This window comes from Podarcis tiliguerta (genome assembly GCF_965153285.1).
Source record: "Podarcis tiliguerta genome assembly, chromosome: 7".
NCBI lineage: Eukaryota > Metazoa > Chordata > Lepidosauria > Squamata > Lacertidae > Podarcis > Podarcis tiliguerta.
The window spans coordinates 31,538,862-31,560,033 of NC_139540.1; the positions used below are offsets into that span (position 1 = coordinate 31,538,862).

Here is a 21,172-nt window from a genome sequence, read left to right on the forward strand (position 1 = left end):
ACAAAAAGGTTTGGTGTAAAAAATGCTGAGAAAACTTTCTCCTGGTTTTTACACATACAGTCTGACCACGCAATTTTGGGATCTGAAAATGAACTCTTTTCTAACTCAAATTTGCTCCGGGAGGGAGGGAGGTATTTGCATTTCCCTGTGTCATATGACACAGCATGCTTTCCTTGAGTCATCTGGGTTTGTTTTACTTAAAACAAATCATTTGTCCTACAGCCACCTCTGACACAGTGCATCTTGGTTCAACCTGCTTTATTTATGTAGCCTAAGGGTTATGTACCTCCCTCTTCCATGGGATCATCACCACCACTTGCTGACTGCAATATGAGATAAAGACCTGCACATGTGTGCAGTAGCCACCAGAGACTGAACACTGCATAAAGAGCTTTTACTGTATATCCCCAAACATCAACTCAAGCCACAAGACTCTCTAGAGACCAGAGAGAGCTGCTGGGAGGTGAAGCTGGAGGCTCACACAGCAGACAGCAGGCTAAGTTCGAAGTGTAATGATGGAAGCAAGAAGCTGAGCTGAAGTCACATCCCTGCAAACCAAGATTGCAACACCACCATAATTATTCACTTGGTACTACTGGACAATGTGGATTTTAAATCCTTAAATAATGGAAAAGAAGCTAGAAAAGGGAGTAGATGGCAAGGGTGGGGCAAACCAAGGGACACTAAGAAACTCCAGAGCAACGATCCAGCTGGTGGTTTCACAATCCAACAAACAGTACCAGGAACCTATGCTTAGGATCCAAACTACCAGTGGATATTTCCTGACCAGCAGGGCAAGTGTGAGCACTTTCCCCCTCCAGGGGAAAAGGTTTGGTAATACAAGTGGCTTCTGATGTCCTCTGGAGATAAGGGCTCCTCCCTTCCTTATATTTGGAAGACCTGCGCCACAAAACAGAAGATCCTGTCCCAGGGTTGGATTCAACTGAGTCCTACTCAGAGAAGACCAATTGAAATTAATCAGCCAAAGTTAGCTGTTTCCATTAACTTCAATGGGTCTACTCTGAGTAGGATTAGCATGGGATATCAAACCCCCGTGCCAGATAGCCTTCACACCCTTTCCAGATCTAAAATATAATTACCCCACACTACTAAGACTTCATAACCAAACTGCTGCTTGGTAAACCAATTTTAATCAGAAAGCAAAATACAGTTCATTGGACACAAATCTGTTTACAAATGCATGTGTGTGTGTTTTCTGAAGATATTATATTTGTGGAGAGGACATTTTCTGAGGCACATTATGGGTTACATTCATACACAGGCACAAAAAATATGCTTACAGTAAAAGAAAAGCAACACCCCTATTAATTTACACTCACAATATCCAATGCTTGATGCACAGTGCTTCAGAATAGACTGATGATGCATGACACTCCTGTGTGAAGAATAATCAAGGCACAAATTCCATCAAGGTGTCTCCTCCTAATGGACAATCCACAGAGATCCATTGCCTAACTGTTATTTGTGCCTTGGAAACCCGTCTGCTATGTTCCTAATAACAATCTACTTTCCATGTGCTTCCCTAATGTGATTTAAATGTATGCTGCTCTGACAAAGTGCATTCAACTAACTGGTGTTTTAGGGAAATGTGCTTTAATCCAGCCATGGTGCAACATATAATTGATGTAAAGCCCCTCATTTTTAGAAGGCCCAAATTTACATAATATATAAGTGGTGGATTAGCAGAGGGCTGATCACACTGAATGATGACAAATGTTGAATTGCCAAAAGACCACATAAAGTAAAATATTAAGGAATGGCTTTTAAGAGAGAGGGAGATGGGAGAGGGGGGTTGTGTATTCTTTCCAACTGCATATTGCCATATAAGCCACAATTTGAAAAGGAAGTTATATTGGCTAGAATCTTGAGTACTGGAAGCAGAGAGAAGCCTGGAAATTATCCCATTATTTTACCCCCCTGCAGCTCCAAATGCCCTCCTGAACAGCATGAGTTGAGAGGATGAGAAGTTGACCCAAATCATTTCATGAGCAGAGCACCATTTGTGCAATGTGTATGGTCCTTTCCCCTCCCACAACTTTGGGTAATCCAACCTTCTTCCGGCACTATGCCCCATCCTGTGCTGCTGAGAAGTGTCCCTCAACCATCCAGAGAGATTTTTTTAGCAGTAGAAAGGGAAGTCCCATTCCATAGTTTTCTGCTCCCAATACTCCAGATCCAAGCTATTCTTTCATTTTTCTTCAAGATTTCATTTCTATAAGTACCTGTGTGACAGCAGAAATCTAATATGGGGTAGCCAATATGGTTCCGCTGATGTGGCTGGACTACAACTCTCATCATCCCTTACTAATGGCCATGAGAGTTGGCTGATGAGGGTTGTAGTCCAACCACACCCGGAGGGTACCATGTTGGCAACCCCTGTACTAATATATAACAATGTTGTGGCCCATTGCATCCTTGGTGTAACTGGTGGTCCTTTCACAGTTTGGCAAGAAACATCTACAGATAACTTTGCCTTGCTCTAATGGATGACAGCACATTGGGAAACCTCCTCCGGAGACACACCAAAGCAAAATACCCGATTCCGGCTAAGAAGCCAACCAAAAGAGTGGTGCCAAAAATCCTTGGTGCCCTCTTCTTGGCCACTCGAAATGCAGTTGGAAGAACTGCAGAGATTAATATGTTGTTGACATGTCCTAAAACCTTGTGGAATGCTTTTCTCTTCAAGACACGGTCATAATAGGCTTCCAAGTTAGGCCGCTTTCCGTTCCCCCAGTTTCTCCTTGCCAGTCCAATGAACTTCAGTCGATGCAATGTAACAGCAAGGGATACATCGGCCAAGCTGAAAAACTGACCGCAGAGCCAAGGCTGGTGTCCATTTTCTAATCAGAATGAAGGTAAAAAAAAAGTTAGGGGCTAATAAAAAGCAATAAGATGAGAAGGACCTTGGGTCTTATGTTTCTGTCACTGTTTTCTCTATTATGCTCAAATAGCCATCAGTCCCAGATTGTTCCTGAAAAAGGCATTAAGTTGTTTGTTTATTTGCATTTCTAAATTTTCAATCTTAAAGCAACAAAACTGCTTAAACAAGAAAACACTGGGAACCTTTGACTTAACCAATTGCAGTGCTTGGAATGAACTAGTTTCTTTTTAAAATGAACTTTCTATGTGCTGATCAAATGTCTGATGTGCAGTGCCAATATACTGAACAACATGCAATGCTTTAACCGAGGCAGCTACACACTGACCAAGACCTAATTTGAAAATTTCCTACCTGGAGTCTCTTCATTCCTTCTTTGCAGCTCAGTCTCAACTTGATCCAAAACTTTTTCCAGCTCATCCAATATTTTCTGTAAATACTTTATGTTATCGTGATCCATCAGTTTAGACTAAGGAAAATAAGTAGATTGTATATTTAATCTGCAGTCCCATTTCCTGGGAGTAAGCCCCATTGAACATATTGAGATTTACTTCTGAGGAAGCATGCATAGTATAGTGTCATTAGCCAGGCATCTATGCATCCAGTAGTGATCAGTGGAGTGTCGTAGCTAGAATGGCACTGCTCACCTGACTTTCAAACACAGAGTGTTGCTGCTGGTTCCTGAGAGGTGGAGGGGCAAGATATGGGGAGTGCAGTGTGGGTGCAGCAACAAGAGTGTTCGTTTGGCATGATCACCAGGCAACACTGCTGAACTCTCCAGGCCTTGCCCCTCTCAGGAACCAGCAGCAATGCTCATTATTTGGAAATAAAGTGAGCAAAACTGGAACCCACTACTGGTTGCATAACAACACCAACACAAGTATAGAACAAACAAGCAACTGTAATAGCAAGTAGTGTGGCCACAAAAGCAGAGTTATTACAAAAAATTCCCCTTAACCTTGACTTCTTCTGAAGATACATACATGCAATGACAAGAAATATATCACATTAATATCACATCCAAAGGAACAGTAGCATTCTAAGTTGGGTTTTTGACTGTCAGATATTGTCCATTCTTACTTTAAGACGTTTCTGCTTCGCTATATAGGCATCTTGAAGATCTGGGTTTTCTTCTGCAAGTTTCTTTAATTCAGACTCAGTATTGCCTATTTGGCCTGAAGAAACAACAATGAGCTCATTAAAAGCTAATAAACCACGTCCATCAAAATACTTCAGTACAGCTATATATTAGAACATATCAGTTAGAAACTGTTTGATTTAAGAACTTGCCAAATGAGTGTTGTCTGCCTGCTCCAATATCTGACATACTTTAGTATAAACACCTCTCTGTCACTGATGCAGATTTAACCCCTAAATACACTATAATTAATTTGATGGAAAACAGTATTTTTTTTAAAAAATGGTTTTGTTATTGTCAACGGAAATAGTTTTATGATAAACACACAAAAATAGAGTTACAGCATTCTGTCTAACACTGCACAAGCAGAGTTCTCATCAGACAATGGTACATACTACGAATTCTAGTTGTGGCGTAAGCTGGGATCATAGAATCTACTGCTAATTCAGGATGTAGAATGCAGCCGTGTGTATAGGCATCCATTGGCAAGGAATCCAGGAGTTCTCTGTAGTGCTGAACCCTGGGATAGTACATGCTCCCTTCTTCTGGAATCAGCCTTGGAACGTTTTCTGGGGTGAAAAATTAGATAGATGATAGATTGATAGATAGATAGATGATAGATAGATAGATAGATAGATAGATAGATAGATAGAGATAGATAGATAGATGATAGATAGATAGATAGATAGATCTACAAAGACGATGGTGAGAACAAAATTGAAGGATCAAAGTTTAAAGTTTTAGTCACTGCAAAACTGTGATTGGAGAAGGCTCAGTTGCAAACCTTCATGCTTTCAGGCAACAGTAAAGGTAAAGGTACCCCTCACCATTAAGTCCAGTCATGACCGACTCTGGGGTTGCGGCACTCATCTCGCTTTATTGGCCGAGGGTGCCGGCGTACAGCTTCCAGGTCATGTAGCCAGCATGACTAAGCCACTTCTGGCTTACCAGAGCAGCACACGGAAACGCAGTTTACCTTTCCGCCGGAGCGGTACCTATTTATCTACCTGCACTTTGACATGCTTTCGAACTGCTAGGTTGGCAGGAGCAGGGACTGAGCAACGGAAGCTCACCCCGTCGCGGGGATTCGAACCGCCGACCTTCTGATCAGCAAGTCCTAGGCTCTGTGGTTTAACCCACAGCGCCACCCGTGTCCGGGAGAGCACTATTGCCTCATTCAGTGGTACTGCACAAGCTTTCTTTGCAGGAGATCCCAGGTTCAATCCCTGTTGCTTCTAGTTAAAAGGATCAGGAAACAGCTGATAGGGAAATCTCCTGCCAAAGTCCCTAGAGAGCTACTACTAGTCACAGCAGACAATAATGGGCAAATGGACTATGAGAGAGATGGGAGTAATAAAATCGTAACTCATGTCAAAGAGTGGCTATAATTTTTATCCCAAACCCATCCCACAAAGTTTCCTAATCCCATTTTTCAGTGTGCCACAATGACTAAACTGCACATTATGTGACCCTCCTGGAAGCATTTGGGTATCTGTAGACAATCGGTAACATTTAGGCAATCGTTTGGGCACCTGTAAACAAATCCTCATGCAGCAAGGTGTAACTCACACCCAACATTTACATTACGAAAAATCACCACAGTACTCTTCTTACCATTCACAAAAGTTTCTTCAAGATAGTCGACAATCTGAGTTGCATCACAAATTATGTTTTCTCTGTGGACGAGTACAGGGACTTCTCCAGATGCATTTAAGCGCATAAACCAAGGCTCGTTGTGTTCACTCAGTGGAAGGCTTACATCGTGCTCTTCACATTTCAGTCCCTTTTCAGCAATCACCAAACGCACCTGAAAAATATATATGAACATTTCTGTTGAAGATTTACAGCTGTCCTATTAAAAATACACATTTCCTATTAATAGAGTTTGGAAATACACATGAAGAATCTGAAACTAACAGCATTATTAAAACATTATACATATAACATTAATTAATTTGTTGTTGTTGTTGTTGCTGCTGCTGCTGCTGCTGTTTTGAAAATGAGTAACATACTATTTAATTTGGTTCAACATTGCAGGTGGATTCTGGTAGGGACATGCTCACAACATGATACCCATTAATTTCCTAAGTGCACTTTGTGGTCTCTGTAAAGAAAACCATGTATGAAGAAGCAAGCAAATATTGTTTCTCCCTTTTGCTGCTCAATTTATTTATTCTTGGAAACAGCTAACTGTTTTAAATTGAATAAAATTCTACGACAGGTAGTCAGTGTGGTCCATTCTAGATGTTGTTGGGACTACAGCTCCCATCATCCCTGACCCTTGGCCATGCTGGCTTGGGCTGGTGGGAATTGAAGTCTAATAACATCTGAAGGGCACCACATTGGCTATCCCTAGACTATGACAATTGTAAGGGCTCTGAGGCCTGTTTATGAAGCACACTGGGCTCCCCTTTCCCTACTCTCCCCTCTGCCTGCTTTCTTCTCCAAATGCATTCTTACAGCTGCATTTAGATAAACAGAGTGTCCATCCACACCCAGCAACCACCTTATAGGTGGGCAAAACATACAGAGGGAGCTGTCCGGGTTCTGAAATCTGACATTCTTAGAAACAGCCACACTAGCTACTCACCTTTTGGGAACTGAAGGACTGAGTCCAATGATAGAGGATCAGTTTGTCATCTGCCTTCAAATATACTTCAGCTGGAGGCATTTCCCCTGCAGCCTGGTCCTCTTTCTCTTCTGCCATTTCACCTTTTCTCTCGGCTCGGCTCACCACTCCGAGATTCTACCTATGAGATTTTGTTCTCTCGTCGTTACTGAGTCTGCTCACTGAGCATGCTCACTGCTGACAGATGAAGCTGCTGTTCTGACGATGCCCTTAGACTCTCTTGGAACCCGAAATGGGAGAAGTGTTGAAATTGCCATCAGTTTGAACCTAGGGAGATTTAAAAGAGGCACAGAGGGAGAACAACAACAACAGAGGGAACCTATATAAATGAAGAACACAAAGAATTGGAAGAGGGTTCTCTTCTATCCTATTTTCTAATTTGCAAAAAATAAAAAATAAAAATGAAGGCAAGACATTGTGATTCCAGTCAAGAATTTAAATTTGAGGCAGCAAAAACCTGATTGCCAGACAACCCTCCAAGAATTATTTGATTTGATTTTCACAAGTTGAGAAAGGAGGTAAGTTCCACAAAGAGAAGATTTTTAAAGAGCACAGGAGGCTACGCTTATCCCTTGCAAGCTCAGCCTTCCATTCCTCTACTTCTACAATTTGATTAAACTCTTTCCTTGAATTTTAATGGTTCCTCATTACACTCCATGTTGATTAATTTACCTTGCTTTTGTCAAAGATGGTTGCATATATTTTTTTTTCATATTTCAGCATTAGCATGCATTTAATGATGTCAAATAAAATGTGCACTGCTGACAGCAGGGTGGAAATTGCAAACAAAAATAAATATGTTTTAGAACCTAGGGAGCACAATTGTTTGTGTGCATGAATGAGATGTTTTATTTTCTGTCGGCTACCATAGCCAGCCTATAAAGAAAGGTGGGGAGCCCTTCAAGAATATTTTTAAAAAAGAAAAAGCAAAGTTAAGTAATGTTAAATAGACTATATGCAAATACAATAGGGGATGTATTGTGAGACATTGTCTACATTTGGCTACTACCAATGTTCTGAATAAGTGCAACATTCAGAAAGTGAAAAATGGTCATGCAAAATCTATAAATACAAGACCAAAATTTGGTGATGGAACTCCAGATTAGCCAACTTCCTTAATAAGAGTGTCAAACTGCAATCCTGTACTGAATTAATTTGGGAGTAAGTCCTATTGAAGCTTTCTTTTGAGTAGATATGAATAGGATTGCATTGACAGAAACAGAATTTATATTTATATTTATATTTATATGCAAGGGTATCACTAATCAGACACATTAAATCTAGATGAATAAATGATAGAAACGTAGCCAGAAAAAGAAAGAGTTCTACAAGAATTTAAAACAGGGATTGGGAACCCTTGGCCCTCTGGATGTTGCTGTACTACAAGTCCCATCATTCTTGACCACTGAGCATGCTAGCTGGAGCTGATGTCCAACAACCTCTGGAGAGACATAGGTTCTCCATCCCTGCCTTAAAGACAAATACATATATTGTGGCACTAACTTACTTTGAGAGGAAACAGCTTCTGATGAAGTACACTCTTGTCTGTTATCAAGATTCCTCAAAATTTCTTGCTGTTTCTAGAAATCACACAGCCTGTAGGAGTGATGAACTTGCATCCAGTAAACAACGTGTCCCTGAATGACCACAAGAGGTCTCCATATTTCGAGAAATGGTTCGGGAAATGGAAGGGATTTGGGGTTTTTTTTTTATCTGTGTGAAGTTCAAAATGAACGAGTTTTCATTTTTGTTAACCAATTATATGCATTTTGAATCCATATATCTTTTTATCTATCTCTAACTCAGGGTGGCTTACAACAATGTAAAATCATAATACAATAATACATATATTAAAATGCAAGGCATACACACAATGAGGAAAGTTTTACTTGAAACCCCCAATGTGCATATAAACTATATTACGTGACATAATTATGAATCGTGTGTATATGTGTAAAGCAACAACAACTACAACAAAACCCTCAACTCCAAACACATCTCTGTTCTACATGAGACTGACCAATGTGGAATCTGAAATCTGCTTGGCTCTTTTCCCATGTTTCCCTTGGGAATTTTCCTGGGGAAGAAACCCCAGCCATTTTGGAAGGTGCTTCCTGTATTCCCAGTTGTACATAATTCTGTACAAAAACAAATGCCTAGAGTAATAAACAGACCGAAGTTCTGGAGCAAATTGAAGGCACCTGTGATCATGATTTCTCTTTAAGGACATAAGGGCACTGCTTTCTCCCTCAGTGCCTCATTCGTTGGCAATGAAGGTGGCAACCATTTCAATTTAATACCAGAAGTGCCGTACAAATTGGACTGTCATATTGTGTGCTATCATATTGCACTAGGAGCATAAGAAGTGACCATTCAGATAAGTTCTTTAAAAAGAAAAAAAGACTATTTTACTACTACTCACTGCTCCACTCAAATCATAAATGTGAAAATGTGATCTGGAAACAGGGGAATACAAGGGTGGACATGGAGAAACAACAGCAGGGCACACACATACAATACAAAAGCCATTTAGCTGCTGTTAGAAACTTTTGTATCCCTTGTGATGCATAACATGACTTAAGTAGCATAATACTTTCCTAGTTGTCCATATTCAAAGTTAAGACCCTACCCTTCAAGTCCTAAATATACTTAGTAGTGAGATCCACTGGGTCCCATAGGACTTTCTCGTGTGTAGTTGCCTTTAAGAGAGGGGCCAGGCAATTGCTTGGGATTTTTCCAAGCTCTCTTACACGCTTGCTTTGTAATCTCGGCAAGTCACATAAGGTCCTGTTATATCTGCAATGTGAGAGTGGTATGTAAAACTGGACATCTTACCTACAGACCTGCTGCCTGTGTGAATTGAGCCTCAGATCTGATTACTAAGTACAAAATGCGGGGATTGCTACATTTTGTTTTAATAAAGAGATTTTATTTCAAAGACTACAATTGAAAAAAGATTTATAATGAAATTACATTAATGATAAATGCATTCTGCTGTTCTTACTTTACTTTATCCTAGCCTTCTTTTTTTATAAAAAAAAAAATTAAACATCCCAAACAACTAATGTACTCACTATGGCAAAGCTTCAAATTTAGATTGCATTTCATCTTAGAAATGCAGAAGAGCAAAAACAGAGTCATCCTATACATGTTTCCTCATGAGTCTCAACAAGTTCAGCGTAACATATTTCCTGGAAAGTGTGGTAAGGATTGCAGGCTGACTAACCAGACAAATGAATGCATGTTCTCTTAAACTAAAATATCATGATTATAACTAGATGAAAAATCATATTAGAGAAGTGACTATTGTGATTAAATTCATATAGCAACTCAGCAGAAAACATTTATGATCTCTAGGAGTCACCCTGCTCTGAAACGACTCATTTAGGGTGACAGTCTAAATTAATTCATGGATCTACTCTGTTTACATGCTCTCCCACTGAAACCCCATTGAACTGTGTAAGTGATTTTCCCGTTGCTTGTGATATTATTATGCTTATATTAAAATCACACTGTCCACAGAAGAATCAGAGCTACCTAAAAGGACAAAACTCCACTACCCCACAATTTTTTTTATTTAAAATGTAATCACCACAAATCAGCATTTTCATTTGCAAATGAAAATTAGCTAATTCAGATTAATGAAGCATTTACTGAAGACTCCTTGAATTAAAAATATCCAGTTAGAAAGAAACAGTGAACATACAAACCCTGGACTTGTAAGTGAGAATGACGTTGACTGCGTGCCCTGTGTGAGAATGGGAGGGAGAAATTAATAGAGCAGGCAACAGCATGTGTCTGAAATAACAACGTGCATTCAGCAATGCCACAGTAGACTATAATATCAGCATAGAAAGAAGCAAAGCAGTAAATCCTCAAGAGAACATCTAGCTATTTTTCTCAAATTACATAGAGAAAAGTAAACCCAAAAGGGAAAACATTTTATCATTTGTATTGTATTGTATTGTATTGTATTGTATTGTATTGTATAACAGTGAATTTTTATACATTCTTTTATACACCAGGGAAAAGAAAGTTAGCGGGAGGAGAGAGGGAAAGCAAATCCCAGTTCATCCACTATCAGAGGAGGCATCTGCCCCCATCTTTCCCTCTGAGAAAGAATGAACTGTGTCCATAGGAGCTAACACAATAAAATATTTGAGGGGGCTGGGCCCCCACAAAATTGATGGCCATTCCGGACCCTCGAAGTGTCCCTATTCTCCAGGGACATCCCTGATTTAGAGAAACTGTCTCAGTTTCTGATTTGATTCCAGAATGTCCCACTGTTCCTTAGGATGTCCCTATTTTCACTGGATAAAAGTTGAAGAGTATGGAGTTATCTGACCCCCCGAGCCATCTGAAGGCAATCCTATATAGGGAAGTTTAAAAAAATGTTTTATTATGTTTTTATATATGTTGGAAGCTGCCCAGAGTGGCTTGGGCAACCCAGTAGTAAGATGTGTGGGGTTGTTGTTGTTTAGTCGTTTAGTCATGTCCGACTCTTCGTGACCCCATGGACCAGAGCACGTCAGGCACTCCTGTCTTCCACTGCCTCCCACAGTTTGGTCAAACTCACGCTGGTAGCTTCGAGAACACTGTCCAGCCATCTCGTCCTCTCTCGTCCCCTTCTCCTTGTGCCCTCCATCTTTCCCAACATCAGGGTCTTTTCCAGGGAGTCTTCTCTTCTCATGAGGTAGCCAAAGTAGATGTGTGGGGAACAAATAGTAAAATTATCGTTATGGAATGGGATGTCCCTATTTTCAACAGAGAAATGTTGGAGGGTATGCCATTCCCATTCAAATGGTTTGTGTGCACTATGTCATGTGATCAGTTATGTGGGGCAAGGCTTACCCGAGCCCCCACAATATTTTATTCAAGTTGGCACCCCTGGCTGTGTCCAACAATGATGACCACATAGGCCAAAGCCCTGCTTAAGAGAGCTTCATCTGTCGGGGAGGGGATGATGGAATTATGCATCCAATGCCTTTATTTGATTGTGTGTTGGCAGAAGAGGAGCCCTGCTGGGTCTATCTTGTCCAGCATCCTGATTTCCAGCACAGGCCAACCAGGATACTCCCAGGAACTGGAGTAAAGATCCAAACTCTATTGTTGTCCAGATCCAAACTCTATTGTTTGACTTACACCACCTTTTTTGCTGGCTTAATTTATGCTGGGTTTCCAGGTCACATGACAGAGCTGAACAGGGTTAGAATCCAGCCTAAGTCCCCCCCACCCCCTCTGGTCCTGCCCTCACCACACTCCTCGTTCTGGATTAACACCAGTTTGGGATCCACTGGGCCCAGCTCAGCCAGCTGAGTCAGGATGGGGGAGATATGCCGGCATGTGTCTGGCTGAGCCAAGAAGTAGGGAGAACATGAGAAAATCCTGCTGGGTCGGTTCAAAGGCCACCATCCGGTTCAGTGGCCATCCATATATCTATGTGGAGCTCTTTGCGATTCAGAAGCTGCTATTCAGAGGCATACTTCTGGCAGTGGAGGGAAGTCCACCCACGATTTCCTTCCATATGTAACAGCCATTAACATTGCCAAAGAGCAAAGGAGACCAAAGCAGTGTGAGAAGATGGACGAGGAGAAGAAGAAAAAGACAAACAAGAGAGATAGCAAGGCTTATGGGCAAGACTGCATCATGACTGCATCCAGTCAAAAACTTGAATTGCATGCCATCAGTAAGTTTTGCAATTTGTAGCTAAGAGCACATATGTTTCAAGGAAGATAAGCACGTCTTATCCTGCCCATTCTACAACAATATTGCTGAATGCCCATTTTCCAAATAGGTGAGATGAAAACATGTCTAGGCCCCTCAGTGAGTCTGCGGCTGAACCAGGAATTCATTTGACATCAATAGCCAAAATGCTATTCACAAGACTAATTTCCTCTTCTAAAAAAAACCCCCCAAAATAAAGGCAGCCTGCCTTTTGAAAAGTTGTCAAAAACCAAATTCTTTTCTCATGTATCACTGATCTCATGTATCATTGCTCCAAAGTCAATGCGGCTATGCTCTGTAACTTTCTGATTACTGCAGGTTGTATTTTTAGAAAAAAATCAAAACAAAGGAAGACTTAGTGATTGGAGGTGATATTTAGTGATATTTTAAAAAGACATATATTTCATCTTTTTAGAATTTATATTTCACAGGCATTTCTCAGCCACCTGAAAAGATAGCTGGAAATATTTGTGCATGGTGGATAAATATAGTGCTCTCCGGTGCTTTTTTCCTTTTTTAAAAAAAATGGTATTTGAAGAAGTGTGCATGCACACGAAAGCTCATACCAAGAACAAACTTAGTTGGTCTCTAAAGTGCTACTGGACATCTATCTATCTATCTATCTATCTAATCTATCTCTACTGCATCAGACCAAAATGGCTACCTACCTGAATCTAAAAAAAAAAAAAAAAATGTTTAGGGGTACTCTCACCATTTTATACTTCAAATCGGGAAAAATAAAAACAGTAAATGGATAAAAGTACAAAGATTCACACATTGTTTAGGGGCATGAATACCCTTGCGTACCCCCGGGGGGGAAGCACTAGTGCTCTCTCATTTGAAAACATTTTTAAATTAGTGATAGAGATACCTGGATAATTGAGAGGGTTTTGTCTACTCCATTTTGTGTTAGCACTTTGGTACTTCCACCACAGATGGTTGTGTAACACCAAAGAGAATATTAGAGGCAGAGAAAGAACCCTTTCAGTCTTCGCTTTTCATTATGCAAGGAGTTGCATGCTTCTGTCAGTGCCACAAATAACAGCAAGCTCTCACGCAGAACACACTCCCATATCTTGAAACACTGAGTCAGCTGCTGCTTTAATATATGGCCCAAGAAGTTAACACTCTCTGCTCGGGGACCATATGCCCTCCTCCCGTTTTTGCTTGATGTCAGCTTGATCAGGACAGGAATTAAGTCTCTCTTAACCACAGCTACTTTTGCAAATGTTTTATCAAAGCCTTTGAATGCCTGGCAGCCAATGGCCCCACTGGGTACTGGGAATGTGATCTGGGTCTCCGAGTGGAGGAGCAGCATGACCATATTTACGGCTGTTGCTATTCTGGGGCAAGCATGCCGCCTCCTCTCTCCTTGGCACCAGAAGCACATTGCCTGTCCCTTCGTCTTTCAACACTCACTTCTAGCAAGAGAGGATGAAGTGAAACATACAGTTTACTTGGGAGGAAAATTGCTTGCATGCATCAGTCTTTTTAATGGGGGGGGGGAGGGAGAATCTTAACTGGATACCCACCCTAGGTATCCACTGTACACAATAACATGGTTTAGTGGCAATTTAATACGCTTCTTATATTTAGGCATTATAGATCTATAACTCTTGCAGCCTGTTCTTTGCTTATAAAATACAGCTAATCTCAAGTGTTGGGTCATACAGGTTCAAGGCTGTGTTGGGTTATCATCACCTACCACATCTTGGCTTGCCGTCATATTTAGCAAACTGTATAAAGCAAGCATCAGCATGCTTGTTGGGTGCTGCAAACACTGCAAAATTCCTACATGTGAAACACTTTTCTGTAGGTATTAGCATGCAGCACCACTGTAGATTTGCCACTGTTAATGCTCACCTGCACATCTGTTTTACTGGAAAGTTGCAGTGAGAGAGAGCTTCAAAAATGAGGTTCAGATCTGAGTGATTGTCATGGCTCATGCTCTGTTTAGAGGCGGAATATTAATTATTATCCCTGTTTGCATTTCATTTCATTTACAACTTCAACTTTACCACCAGATGAAGTGTAACTGATGGGTCTCAAACCCTTGGTATTTGCCAACATGTGAATATAGGCTCCAGTGGATTGAGTCTTCCAGTGGAAGAGATCAATTGTGGGTGCTGTAGAGAGATGAGGAACAGATGGGACTTGTCAACCTGGGAAGGCAGCCCACCTAGAAGAAGGAAAACTCTGATACTAAACCTTTCTGCCTTGTGGCAGGCTTTGGAAGTACAGTGGTACCTCGGGTTAAGTACTTAATTCCTTCTGGAGGTCCGTCTTAACCTGAAACTGTTCTTAACCTGAAGCACCACTTTAGCTAATGGGGCCTTCTGCTGCTGCTGCGCCGCCGGAGCACGATTTCTGTTCTCATCCTGAAGCAAAGTTCTTAACCTCAAGCACTATTTCTGGGTTAGCAGAGTCTGTAACCTGAAGCGTATGTAACCTGAAGCGTATGTAACCCGAGGTACCACTGCAAACTCTGAGGGAAAATCTGTACATGCTGCCATATGAATCTTCTTTGGGAGAAGAAAAGGCTAAATTGTAAGTCTTACACAAATCCAGGCTGTAGTCCCTAAAACAACGTCTTGTATGCCTCCTTCCAGCAATACCTGCAGCGAAGCTAGTGCCAAACATTTTGCTCTGCTATCCTTTGGACCATATCAGTGAGACCAAGAGGGGCATACTGTTATCTGGGCAGCCCAGGACACTGCCCAGGCTTGCACCCCAAAGAGGTCACTCTGGTGCTGCTAACACAGCAAAAACAACACAGGAGGCAGCAATTATAAGTTACTGGTCTCCACAGACACAGCAGGCACTGTGATTCTCCAGCGGTTTGACTTCACCTCCAGAGGTGAATTCCATTGCCTCTTGAGACAGGTGAATGCCAACAAATTTGTGTGTGTGTGTAAGAGAGAAGGGTGTGTGAAAGTTAATGAGCTAGAAACCATGGTGCCTCATCTTCTTCAGAAACCTCCACTGAATAGTAGAAGTGCAATGAACTTGTGTCTATGTGGGTGCAGGAGGGCGCAGACTACACACTTGCCCTATATCTTGACTTACTAGTGTATATATCTCATCTCATCAAACCTTTTATTGGTGTCACATACAACATCCAAAACAAATCAATACAGAATTACCACTTCCCCAGTGGCACAAAACATTTGCTAAAAGAAAGGAGGCAGAGCAGTCTATCGTCACATCTCTTGGTCTCCAGGGAGATCAGAGGTTTGCAGTGTGTTTCGACGACAAAAAACCAAATAGAGATATTTAGCCACTAACTTGGTGTGCTCCTGATCATTCCCCAATAATAGAAAACGTATGACCTCTGACTCTGGTTTCCGTTTGGGGATACAGAGTTGATCTAGAAATTGCTGGTGGAGATCAGCATATAGTTTACAATTGAGAACCATATGTGTAAGGGTTTCCACCAGCTGGTCTTCACATGGGCAAGTTCTTTCTCCTTCCACCCTGCCTGAGAACCTTCCCCAAAGGAGGTTTGATGGATTTGAATTAAACCTGGCCAGCGAAAATGCCCTTCTTTCTTGAGGGTTAAGCAGAAATTCAAGATAATTATGGTTAGTTTCATGTGCCCAAGAAAGTTGAAAATAAAGAAAGGAACGTGTATTCTCTGATGGTGTATATACCCATCACATCCTACAGGTTCAGTTCAGGTCATTTGTGATTATATCAAATTTAGGATGCACAGACAATCCCATGTTGCAAAGGACAACTGGCAGACTTTCAAGCACAGCATTAAGCCACCCTGCAATCATATGCACATTTATGTTCTGCTTGAGGGCTTCCCATAGGCATCTAGTTGGCTGCAGTGAGAACAGGATGCTGGACTTGATGAGCCTTTTAGTGTAATCCAGAAGGGCTCCTCTTATGTTCTTATAGGGCAGCACGGAGACAGTGTTGATTGCAGGATGCCAAACAGACCTCATGTGCCAGAATAGAAGTGGACACACCTGCAATAAAGCATGTCATCCCAGCCCAGGAAAATTGGCTTCACATCCAGTAAGTCCCATTGAAGTAGCAAAATATACTTCTGAGTAAGCATGCTTAGGACAGTACTGTTAATAAACAATGAAACTTCCTATGCGCTAAGTCCTATTGAATGCACGGGGGCTCAACCCAGAACAAGCATGCCTACTGTCAGTTCTCAATGTCAGAATACTTCTGTTCCATGTTTTCTAAAAAGCCTGTCGTGGCTGGGTCTTGGATATACTCTAACAAGAAATTAGATATTAGTGTCTGCAATGATGTATAACCATCTGCTCTCTGTGTAACCAGATGTTGTAAACTCAAGTGAAAATGTTGGGCATTAGCTTTCTGCATCATACAGAGAGAGAGTAAATATGATGAACTAGATGGTACAGTTCAATGCTATATATTTCTACCCAGTATTTCTTGCTAACAGGTAAGTATCCTTGAGATATTAGCTTCAATTGGCCCTAGAAAAGCTCAATGATTGTTGCCCATCTCTGCTCATGAACTCACCTGCAGAACCAAAGAGAAAAATAAGGGTTTGGTTCTTCCCAGCATGATATATACATGTGGGCAAACTGGAGGAGAGGAAAACAATACTTAACAAAAAGCATATGAAAACAGCGAGATAGCTGAGTGGTTGACATGATAGTTGATGCAAAAGTAGAACCCTATGTAATCAATGTGTTTGAACACGGTTGGTAGAGCATCTGCCTTGCATGCAGAAAGTCCCATGTTTACCCCGGGCATCCCCATGTAGGGCTGAGAGGGATTCCTGCTTGATACCATTGAGAGCTGCTGCCAGTCAGTGCAGACATTACTGAGCTAAATGGACAGATGGCCTGATTTTGGTATAAGGCAGCTCCCTGTGTTCCTATGTAATAAAAACAAATGATACTCATTTGACTTCACGAGTTACTTCCCAGTTTTCCACCTGTGTAATTCTTCGCTCGAAAAATTTAAAGAAATATATCTGAATAAATATGTGTGTGTTGTAGTCAACTAGGTTCTACTCAGAGCAGACTCACTGAAATTAATTAAATAAAATTTGTTATGTCAGTTACCTGGATGTAACCATGTTGTGCATAACCTTGGCAAGGCCTGCCTTTCTGAGGAAAGGTCTTAGGTGCTACACTAATTATCTCTGTTTCCCTTATTCAAGACTTTTGTATTTATCATTCTACTGCATAAGGAGATGAGACTGATGCTGGCTTTCCTGGTAAGTTTATGACTAAGGTAAGATTTGAACTGAAGACTTCCTCGCAGGCCACACTTCTGGCAAATAACAATGCCAGTTCACATTGTTCTACAAAATACACATGTCTTCAGCAGGGACTCTATTGTTTTTCCATTTGTGAGACTATCATTTAACCCTGGACACTGCTATTCCTCCTTGGAGAGAGGGACTGACATTTGACTGTTATTCCACTTACAGGACTGTCATTTAACTGCCATCCCACTCTGAACACTCAATCCTTCTCGTTCCCATGGCAACCTACATTCCAACGTTTCTCCAAGGCCCCCTTTCTATAGTTTTTTATTTCCATTTCCCCCCTTGCCTGTCATAGTTTTCCCTACCTTCCATTTTGGTACCCCAGTGCCTCTGTAATACCCCCTCTATTTTTCTCTGACCCCTACCCATTCCTCAAGTCAATTCATCTTTCCTTTTTGAATCAATTCATTTTTGCAGAATAAGCTCTGACTTCTGCAAAAATATTTGCAGTCCCAGAAGGAAGTACCAATGAGGTCAAGGTAGACAGACAGGTAGTTTATTTTGTTTTGGCCATAGGCTATCATCAACAGAGGTTATTTCCAGTACTTATAGAAAGCCTTGTTCTCCTGACTTATCTTTATTGTTCTACAGTCACTGTTCTAGCACCCAGTTGTTTGTCAAGTCCTGTTTCATGGGAATGCAAAAAGTTGACTTTCGATTGAGACACGAACTATACTTCATCTATTTATTACTTCCAGATCTTACCTACATATGTAATTCCCCACCTGCCACCGCCAGCACCATTTTATTCTCACAGCAACCACTTAATTTTTTAAAAAATCTCTAAACAGTTTACATGACAGTCACTTCACATAGAGAATGTTATTTTTAAATGGTCCCCACCATAAGAAACAACTGTGGATCTGTCCCGTGTGTTCCTATACATTTTACACTTTGGACTTTCTTACTGTAAAACACTTTGATAAACTTCTCAAGCAATTTTAAGAATGTAAGCAGAGCTGTGCTGGATCAGGCCAAAGGCCCATCTCAGGGGTGGACCTTGGTAATATGCTGCCCTGTGAGAGGCCATTGGACACCCTTCCCACAGCCCTCACAGGCTTTGGGAAGGAGGTGCAAGGCTCTGGCAGGGTCCTAGAGCCGTCCTATCTCCTTCCCAAAGTCAGGTAAGTGCTCACCCAGCGTTGGTACGGAGGATTCTAGCACCCTGTCAGAGCCCTGGCACCTCCTTCCCCAAGCCATATATGCACCTACTGGGCTTTGAGAAGGTGCTCTCCTCAGCTGCAGTCCCTGTACAACTGCACTGCGCACACTGCCCTAAATCCGCCTCTGCCCATCTTGTTTAGCATACTGTTCTCATGTGAATCCCACAGGACATAAATGTAGATATGATTACAGGGTCCAATGCTGTGCCAGAAAGTCTGCAAATTGTTCTCTTTGGACTGTCTGTATATCCTAAGTTTGTTAATAATCACAAGCATTTCATGGTTTTCCCACAGCAAAGGACTCTACTTCCTACATTGCTCCATCTGTAGAACTACCCCTTCATTCCTGCTCTCTATTTGAGAAGACATTTATCCCATGACTGCTAAGCTCACTCAGGTTCAGAAGACACACTCATCCAAATGTTGGTTTAACTGCTGCACCATGCTGAGATAAAAGGACTGGGGAGGAGCAAAGTGGGTGGGGGTCCTCTTCAGGAGCCCACACCTTATCTTGGCTTGTAAGAATATGAGAATGTTGGATCAGGCCAGTGTACCTTTTCTAGTCCAGCATCCTGCTCTCACAGTAACCAACCAGATGCTCCTGGGAAGCCCCGGCCAAAGCAGGACCTGAGCATAAGGCCACTCTCCCCACTTGGGATTCCCAGAAACTGGTGTTCAGAGGCAGTGGATCAAGAACAACATGGAGGCAGAGCATTTGCACCAGGCCAAGGTCAATTGGGGGGTGTGGGTGGCGCTGTGGGTTAAACCACAGAGCCTAGGACTTGCCAATCAGAAGATCGTGGTTTGAATCCGTGTGACAGGGTGATGTCCCGTTGCTCGGTCCCTGCTCCTGCCAACCTAGCACTTTGAAAGCACGTCAAAGTGCAAGTAGATAAATAGGTACCACTCCGGCAGGAAGGTAAACGGCGTTTTCATGTGCTGCTCTGGTTTGCCAGAAGCGGCTTAGTCATGCTGGCCACATGACCAGGAAGCTGTACGCTGGCTCCTTTGGCCAGTAAAGCGAGATGAGCACTGCAACCCCAGAGTCGGCCACGACTGAACCTAATGGTCAGGGGTCCCTTTTAACTTTACCTTTAAAGCCAATTGGATCACCTCTGTTTCTATATTTGTTGACGCTCTCAGAGAATTAGTGAGATGGGTAACTGATTAAATAGTCAACAAAAGGGCACACCAGGAAGAGTTTTAGCCAGCACAATCCCTGCTATGCTCATTTTCTACTTGCAAGGAGGTGTGTTGTTTGTTATTTTAAACATTGGAGACCTTCACAAATGGCATACCTCACCTATAGACTGAAGTGAGACACAGTGCATTCTGCTACCTCACCTTATTGCATCAGATACAGCGACTGGGGCACCTTCCTTTGTTGGGAAGATTGCATGTGATTACTGATAGAGGTTAAAGGCAATGGATGGTTTAAGATAAACAGAAATCTCTCTGGAATGTATAAAGGGGAAAACCAGGCCATTGACAGTTTGGCTCCAGGGCTGGCAAACTTCCAGCACCAGTCCCCACCACTAGCTATCTTCACACAACTGGGGATTAAGCAGTAGGAGGGTTCAAAGCAACGTGAAACCTGTCATTTTTGAAATTAGCAGGTTGCTTCAAAAGCCACACACAGACAAGTTCCCTCAGAAGAAGGGAGGAGCCTACTAAGGATCAAGCTTGCTTGCACCTAAAAGCTTCTGAACGGAAAGCTTTCCTTTTTGAGTCTAGATGAGTGAAGAGAGGTTGCAGAGCATGCATGGTGAAGGAATGCACTCTGTGCATGCTCAGAGCTCCTAGCTTATTATTACTGCACTTGATATGCTCTGAGTCCAAACAGAGTCATGCCCGGCATTGCAAAGCAGCTATGGGGTCGAACCCACAGGTTGTTGTTTTTTTAAGTGCTGAACACTTGTTCAACACTTTCCACAAGTGCATCTTCCTAGCCCACACAGGATGCGCATCCACCATACATTGAAAGCACCTGTCTCCTCGCCTCCAGAGAATCCTGGGAACTACTAGTTTACCTCACAAAGCTACAGCTTCCTTTGCAGGATTGGGCGGGGGGGGCGTGTTATGTGCTTTAAATGTGGTTCAAACGTATGGTATTATGGCTCCCCCCCCCCCCCATGGTCTCCTGGTCGCTCCCTCACACCTTTCCCTGTGCTGAGGCGCCGGCAACACCCCTTTCCCCCTCAAGCGGGATCCGCCTCACGCGCGCACCGGGGTTTTTTTTAACCTCCTTTCCCCCGCTTCAAGAGTTCCGGAAACTGCGCGCCGGCCTCGCTCGCCTGAGGCACCTGCCCCGCCTCGCCCCCTCCCCTTCCCGCCTTTTTCCCTCTCCCGGGGC

At 42.2% G+C, this 21,172-nt stretch overlaps 1 protein-coding gene across 1 annotated transcript; it reads right to left on the reverse strand.

The window, feature by feature from the left end:
• Positions 1–1,132: 1,132 nt before the first annotated feature.
• On the reverse strand, positions 1,133–13,350 carry GDAP1 (ganglioside induced differentiation associated protein 1). Its single transcript, XM_083451295.1, has 9 exons — positions 13,262–13,350; positions 10,377–10,414; positions 8,166–8,262; positions 6,628–6,885; positions 5,652–5,844; positions 4,433–4,606; positions 3,980–4,074; positions 3,254–3,368; positions 1,133–2,861 (listed from the first exon to the last, which is right to left on the reverse strand). The coding sequence occupies exons 4-9, from the start codon at positions 6,742–6,744 to the stop codon at positions 2,479–2,481; spliced, it is 1,077 nt and encodes a 358-aa protein (XP_083307421.1). The 5' UTR covers positions 6,745–6,885; positions 8,166–8,262; positions 10,377–10,414; positions 13,262–13,350; the 3' UTR covers positions 1,133–2,478.
• Between the last annotated feature and the right edge of the window lie 7,822 nt (positions 13,351–21,172).

Excerpts from the sequence above, each read along its gene's own strand:
- GDAP1 (XM_083451295.1), bottom strand. The coding sequence starts at position 6,744 with ATGGCAGAAGAGAAAGAGGACCAGGCTGCAGGGGAAATGCCTCCAGCT. Across the intron at positions 4,075-4,432 it reads CGCCACAACTAGAATTCGTA|GCCAAATAGGCAATACTGAG; the intron begins GTATGTACCATT and ends TTGTTTCTTCAG. Across the intron at positions 3,369-3,979 it reads CGAAGCAGAAACGTCTTAAA|TCTAAACTGATGGATCACGA; the intron begins GTAAGAATGGAC and ends TATTTTCCTTAG.